This window comes from Mycothermus thermophilus (genome assembly GCF_041956435.1).
Source record: "Mycothermus thermophilus strain CBS 625.91 unplaced genomic scaffold VTJ04scaffold_1, whole genome shotgun sequence".
Taxonomy (NCBI): Eukaryota; Fungi; Ascomycota; class Sordariomycetes; order Sordariales; family Chaetomiaceae; genus Mycothermus; species Mycothermus thermophilus.
Window position 1 is genome coordinate 3242562 of NW_027191427.1, and position 7106 is coordinate 3249667.

General features: G+C 58.7%; 2 protein-coding genes across 2 annotated transcripts; one reads left to right on the top strand and one right to left on the bottom strand.

Moving 5' to 3' along the window:
• Positions 1-47: 47 nt before the first annotated feature.
• On the top strand, positions 48-4474 carry VTJ04DRAFT_1206 (uncharacterized protein; the record flags this gene model as incomplete). The annotated part of the gene is made up of 2 exons (XM_069358869.1): positions 48-3871; positions 3943-4474. The coding sequence occupies 2 exons, from the start codon at positions 48-50 to the stop codon at positions 4472-4474; spliced, it is 4356 nt and encodes a 1451-aa protein (XP_069223815.1).
• Positions 4475-4966: 492 nt separating this feature from the next.
• On the bottom strand, positions 4967-6702 carry VTJ04DRAFT_1207 (uncharacterized protein; the record flags this gene model as incomplete). Its single annotated transcript, XM_069358870.1, has 3 exons — positions 4967-6354; positions 6414-6549; positions 6610-6702. The coding sequence occupies 3 exons, from the start codon at positions 6700-6702 to the stop codon at positions 4967-4969; spliced, it is 1617 nt and encodes a 538-aa protein (XP_069223816.1).
• Positions 6703-7106: the final 404 nt, after the last annotated feature.

Here is a 7106-nt window from a genome sequence, read left to right on the forward strand (position 1 = left end):
AACACAGACCATTCCTTCGGTCCGTCCACCGGACGGACCCCATCGTCATGAGCGAGTCGACCGGTCAAACCGGAGCTCTAGCTCCTCCAACACCCGTCCAGCCGGTTCCGTCAACCAAGCCCTCCTCGTCCTCTCCCCATGCCGGCCCCGTCATTCCCGTTGCCCTCACCGAGGCTGCTCTCGACTCCCCAACCTTCCGGGCCACGGCGACGCACTTTGCCGAGCAGCTCGACGCCATTGAACGCTGGCTTGATAGTTACACCCGCACTGCGTCCAAGCTCATGCACGATGTGCTCGCGCTGGAGGACACGGTCTCGGCCTACCTCGCCCGCATGTCACCCCCGGTGATAACCTCGCCTGCTGATTCATCCGTCCTCGACGCCGATTACACTCTCCCAGCCCTCCGCCGGGCCAACGATCTTGCCCGCGACTTCTGGGCAGGCATCCTGGGCTCCGTGCGCCGCCTCGAGCCCGCTGCGATCGAGCCGATCCGTCAGTTCATCAACGTCGACCTCAAGGTTTTCCGCGAGACCCGTCGTGCCCTTGACGCTGCCCAAAAGACTTTCGACGCCACTCTCGCCCGCTACGCCTCCCAAAGCAAGACCAAAGAGCCTAGCGCCCTCCGCGAAGACGCCTTCGCCGTGTTCGAGACTCGCAAAGCCTACCTCAAGGCCAGCCTCGACTACTGCCAGGCAGCGCCCCAGCTCCGTGCATCCCTGGACCGTCTGCTCGTCACAATCTGTGCTGACTTGGGCCGCGAGATGCACCGCGCAGGAGCTACCGCGATAGGCCTCCCTGAAGTACCATCTGTGCCCACCGACGAGCTCGAACGTATCCGTGGCTGGGCAAAGGAAATGGAGATCGCCGAGGGCTTCTTCAAACGCGAGCTCGTTGCTGCCCGTCGCGAGATCAATGACAGCACCTTGGCCGCGTGCCAACCGTCTCGGGAATTGGAGAGTTACAGCGTGTCGACCGTCCCTTTCTTGGGCTCCAAGGGCCCGTTGAACATGCAGCAGCGCAGTAAAGGAGGGCAGGCCGGTGCAGGTGCCGTCGTCTCTGAGAAGCAGGGCTGGTTATTCTTGCGCGTACTGTCGGGAAAACCTGCGCGTCCTACCTGGGTTCGCCGCTGGTACTATTGCCGCGACGGCGTCTTTGGGTTCTTGGTGCAGGGCCCGAATGGTGTAGTTCAAGGGGATGAGATTGGTGTGTTGCTGTGCAGCGCGCGTCCCGCGGTTCAGGAGGAACGACGTTTTTGTTTTGAGATTAAGACAAAGACGCAAACCATCCTGCTGCAGGCCGAAACACAGGCACAGCTGATCGAGTGGCTTGAGGTGTTCGAGGTGGCCAAGAAGAAGGCGATCGAAGCTAGTATGGGTCGTGATCCGTCTTCGCAGGCTGCTGGAACCGACCCGGCCTTCTCCGTCACCGCGCCGTCGATGGCCGAGTTTTCTGCCAAGGCAGCCCTCGATCTTCTTGACGAGTCTGGCAGCGTGGAAAAGCAGCCTTCACTCCCCGTGCCCAGTCAGGATCCCGCTTTGGGCCGACCGAGCTTCGACACGCCGCCGCGCCGAGCTATTACGACGCACCTCGGTCGTGAAGAAGGAGAGTCCGGCCGCGAACATGCCGCCCGTATCATGCACAAACTGGACCTTCACCGTAAATCCTTTGCGGTCCCTACGGATGGTTCTGGCTCTCCTGCGACCACGGGCCCAACAACGCTTGGAGGCTACGGATCGTCTGCTGCAGTCTCATCCCCTGCGACTCCTCATGCGCCCTCCGCCACGCGTGTGCCTGCCTCCTTACTCGACCAGCGTCCCGGGAGTCTGGCACCTGTAACGCTGGCAAGGCCTCCCATGGTGACCAGTCTTAGCAAGACGGCCATCCTTGCGAGCGCCAACGCCGGCGTCAACACCAGCACTCGTGCGCTTCCAAGCGCCGCTACAGCCAACTTCTGGGGCAGCAGCTCTTATGCCTCCGTCTACTTGCCGTCATTCCCCAGCAACCCACACACTCCCAAGCCCGACATGGCCGACCCCTTCGCCACTGCCGCGCTGCCGCGCACGCCTACCGTCGAGAAGCCACCATCCATGTCCTCCATGTCGCACCGCAAGACCATGAGCGCGGATGCTGGCACCAAGCTCCGAGAGCATGCTCGGGCAGAGAAGACCTTCCCGCCCAACTACCCGCCTGAGCTGCGCGCGCAGTACGCGCAGTTCCGACTCTTCTTCCCGACGGCCCCGGCTGATGATCTGCCTGTGCTGGTCTTCAATGCCGCCTGGTCCAGCACCTCTCCGGATGGCAGGGAGGCTACTATGGCTGGCAACGGCCGCATCTTTGTCACCCCGGACCGCATGTATTTCTACGGTCACACGATGGGCTTGGTTGTGGCGTATGCCATCAACCTCGACAGCATCTCGGAACTCACATCCGCGCCAGGCCGTGATTGTGACTTTATATTCCTGCACCTCAACCGCGACATGCCGGATATTGCTTACTCCCAGATCACTATTAAGGTCTTCCTGGAGGACTTCTCGCTCCTCCAGGCCCGCCTCAACCTGCTGGTGGACGACCTGCAGGCGGCCGAACCCATGGAGCCGGCTGAGATCATCTCGGCTTTATCGGCTTTGTCTAAGGAGCATGACGATGAAGATGATGACGATGATAAGCGTAGCCCGACCGCTGAGAGTTGGGAAGAGGTGTCAACCAGTACACCCGTTGATGAGGGTACGCATTCTGGCAGGCCGACCCATCGGCAGTTGCACGTGGCAACGCACAGCAAGTTCAGAACATCGCCGCATCCCAGCGTCGGTGGCAGGAAGCGAACTCTGCATCACCATCATCACAAGTTCCAGCTCCCGAAACATCCTGTCACGTACGAGCCGCCTGATATGGGCCCGGCCGTGGCGGAACGGCACTTCGAGATTAGCGCCAAGTCGTGCTTCCATGTCGTCTTTGGCGACCGCAGCTTCATCTTCCCGAGGCTCTACTTTGAACGCGGTGCCAAAGATATCAGCCAAGGGCCCTGGGAGCTGCAGGACCACGGACTCATGCGGCGCCAGTTCCGATTCCGTGTCACCTACTCTGACATGCTCGGCCGCCAGCGGCCCGGCGATGTGTCCGACTGGCAAACCATCGAGGTGTTCAAGGACCACATGACATACGTCGTGTCGCACGTCAAGACGCCTTGGCACCTCCCTCACTCGGATTCCTTCAAGCTTGTCACCAAGGTGGTCATCACCCATCTGGCCAAGTCCAAGTGCAAGCTGGCCATCTACACCAAGGCGGACTGGTCTAAAGCACCTCCCGCCTTCTCCAAGAACATGGTCCAGCGCCAGGCCCTCGACGACGCCGCCAATGACGCCGAGGAGCTCGCGGAGGCCGCTACCGACCACGTCCGCCGCCTCGGTCCCCACAGCCGCACCAAGCGCGCCATCCAGGTCTACGGAAACGTCGGCCAACAGACGCAGGTGGTCGCCTTCCAGCCGGAGGTTTTGGACGGCGGCTCGCCCGCCACCGCCATCCGCCCCCGCACCCTGACCGACATGATGCTCGAGACGGGCCGCTCGTTCCTCGAGAGCGCCATCACGAGCGTGATGATGTGGGCGTTTGCTGGCGCGCGGAAGCTGTTCCACACCGTGTCGGCGAACCGGGTCATTTTGCTGATGCTGGCCATCAGCGCCGCGTATAATCTGTTGGTGGTGTCTCAGGGCACGGCGACGTGGTGGGTCGAGCGCAAGTCGGCCAAGTACATGCGCCGACTTGGAGTGGGGCCGAATATGATGATGGGTAAGGCGATTTATTTGGCGGATTTGGATGAGGCGGTTGGGGCGGGGAAGGTGGCGAGCTGGGGAATAGATGGAGGAAGTCAATGGTGAGTTTTGTTTTCTTGATCCACCCTTCTCATTGTTCACGGAGGGTTGCTAACGGACATGTGATTACCAGCTTCACAACCTTCCAAAGCCTCCTCAACGCGACCGCCACCTCGCTCGATGCGCCGGCCCAAGATGCTACCGCTCCCGGCGCCGGTATCCTCCAGAACGGCCACAAAGCGTTCGGCTCGGAGGCCAGCCAGCGGGCGGCGCGTCGGCTGCGGCGCGTCCGCCAGCGCATGGGCGCCTACCGGCACGACCTGCTCGTGGCGCTGCGGGTCGTCAATACGGTTGAGCGCGAGATGGTCCAGTCCGAGTGGGAGGGCTGGCTCGCCGGCGAGACGAGGAGGTGTGAGCTGGCCAAGGAGATGTTGGCTAGATATGATGGTGAGCGTGGTGCTGGTGGTGGTCGGGGTGGTGGGTATGAACGAAGAGTCAAGGAGCAGGTGCCTTTACGGGCTGGGGAGGAAGGTGAGGAGGCTGCTGATGGGCAAAACAAGAAGACGCGCGTGGAGGAATTGAGGCAGTGGGTCGATGAATACTGCTCTAGTTGTGCGGCTGAGGAGAGGAAAGTTTTGGAGCGGAGGACGTTGGTGGGTTTGTGAGATACCAGGTTTAGTATCTCTATACTTGCCATTGGCGAAGCGGATGCTGTAGAAATCCCCGCCGTTGAATTGGGTTCCTTAGGTTACTTGGTGCTTAGACTGCTGGATGATATAGACTGGGAGTGTCGAGGTTTGGTTCAGAATAAATAGGGCTATGGATTTCTTTTGTCGGTTTGCATAGGTAGCGAAAGGAGTGGCGTCTTCCAGGAATGGATAAGACTTTCCCCATTAAACTGGCTTGTCCTCGGAGGCTTGCGGTCGTTGTGTTACTTGGACACGATAATATATCTCGTGGAACAATTGACATTTGAGTCCGAGTATCCTGAGTTATCATTGTCAAGGAGTGTCAACATTACCATCACCAGCATCATATCCCGACAAATGTGTAGAATAAGAGCCTTCTTGAAACGCCTTTTCTGTGTCCATACGTATCGCCCCCTCCCAGACAAAAAACAAAAACACCGGAAACAGCAACGGCCAATCTCACCAACCTCAACGCCGTCCACCACCACCAGAAGAACCCTTCTTGCGTGCACTGCCGTCTACAACTACCGGCGTAGCCACGTTGTGCAATTTCCCACGTCCTCCACTCCCATCCACAATCACCGGAGGCTCCTCCTTAGCCTTCTTTTTCTTTTCCTTGTTATCCTCCTCTCCCTTCTCATTCCGGCCAGAGGATGATCCGGAGGAGGAGGAGCCAACTGCTACCGACGATAACGAAGCAGCAGCCTTTGACGACCAACCTTTCTTCACAAGCGCCCCTGCGGCACCCTTCTCTGTCCCAACACCGCCGCTGCCGCCGCTGCCCAAAGATCGCTGATGATGGTGTGATGAAGATCGACCACCACCACTTCCTCTTCTTCCGCCCGATCCCTCCTCGACGGAAGGATCCAAAACCTTGGCCTTGAGCGTCACGCCATTACTGCCGCTGCCGCTTACGTCCCTTCCGTCCAGCGCCTCGACCGCCGCCAGGGCGGCGTCCGGTGAAGTAAATGTGACGTACGCGGTCCCGCGGGGACGCCCTGTCTTGCTGACGGGCAGGTGGAGCCTCTCAACGGACTCGCGCACGCCTGCACCTGCGACAGTGACGGCTGCGTGGCGGGCGAGGAGGTCCAGAACGGCGGATTCGGAGCGGCAGTCGGCTGGGAGGTGAAGGATGAGGATCTCCCTGCTGCCTGTGGTTTGTTGTTCTTGGAGGAGGTAGGTGTTATTGTTAGAGTCGGCGCTGCCGCCGCCGCTGCTGATCAAGAGGGTGGTGGAGAAGTGAGTTGGAAGATAGTTGAAATAGCCATCCGCCGTGGCGTCGGCAGGGTAGTCGGGTTTTACCAGCGCGGGTGGGTGGGAGAAGTAGCTCTGTCCCCCGGCGTCGTACGGTGACTCTGCGGGATAGTAGACCGCAGGAGAGTCGAATTGTTGATATGGAGTTTGCACGGGAGACGTCATGGATAAAGAGTAGACTGCTGTCCCATGGAGCACCGTCTGTGGGGTGGATAAGGAGAGATCGGGGGTTGGCGGAGAGGCGTGATGAGTGCTAGGACTCCCGCCCGGGACGACGGCTTGGGATTGTTGGCTGTCAGGGAGGAAGGTTCGCTGCGTGGTATAGCCCCAGGAATCCAGTTGGAGTATCTGGAAGGGCGGACTGTAATCCGAGCCGGGGCTACCGACCGTTGCTCCCATGCCATGGGCAAACGAGAACGGTGCAGTGCCATCACTCTCAACCCCGGGCTCATCGTCGTCGACATACAATCTCCCTTCCTCTCCCCGCAAAATACTTAGGGCGTGATAATCGTTGGGTGATAACTTGACCACCGTCGGCTGGCTCGAGTTCCGGGCGTCTGCCTGGAGGGCTCGGTACTCGAGCGTATTTCCATCGAGGAATTCTGCCACAACATAGGTCAGAGCTTGCTATGATCGAGTACAAGAAGAATATCCAGCTTACTGAATGCCCTCTCAAAGTTCGCCCTGCCTCGCACCCTGACGAATCCAGATGTTGGAGGATAGACCTCGGCATGGTCTACCTCGCAAGCTTGTGAAGCGAATGCTTTCAGATCTTTCCATGTCGTGCGATGGGCGAGCTATAGAGCCATCTTGATTAGTGTATCTCGCCGTGTTGGAACGCAATATGGGACTCGTACATTGGCGACCAGAATGTAATACAGACCCGTTTCACACCCTGGCTTGACCGTGAAGGTCTGGAGCGTCCTTCCATGAGAGCGGTTGCGATACATGGCGGGGGCCAGGTGACTATCGGCGTGAGGGGATGCGGAACTAGATTCTGAACAAACGTGTCCATAAGGTAGTTGGTGAAGCGTCTGGTTCCAGTAACCAGTTGTTGATTATCACGTCAAAACACCTTCGTATGCCTGTCCGGAGCTCAAAGAGTAAAGGTTCAAGCTACTCGTCAACAACTCGGTTCAGTTGCTTGTGTTGATACATGAAAGCCTGTCTATGAGGCTAGGTTTAGAGAATGATATCCGGGTCGGGGGAGACTGGTGACTCGAGTTCCAAGACACATGGGTAGGTGATGTCGAAAGGAGAGAAGGCTTCCATATTTCTTCAACTTCTTTACAGCCACTCGGGAAGGCCCAACAAATATCCAAAAAAAAAAAAAAAAAAAAACAAAAAACCAACT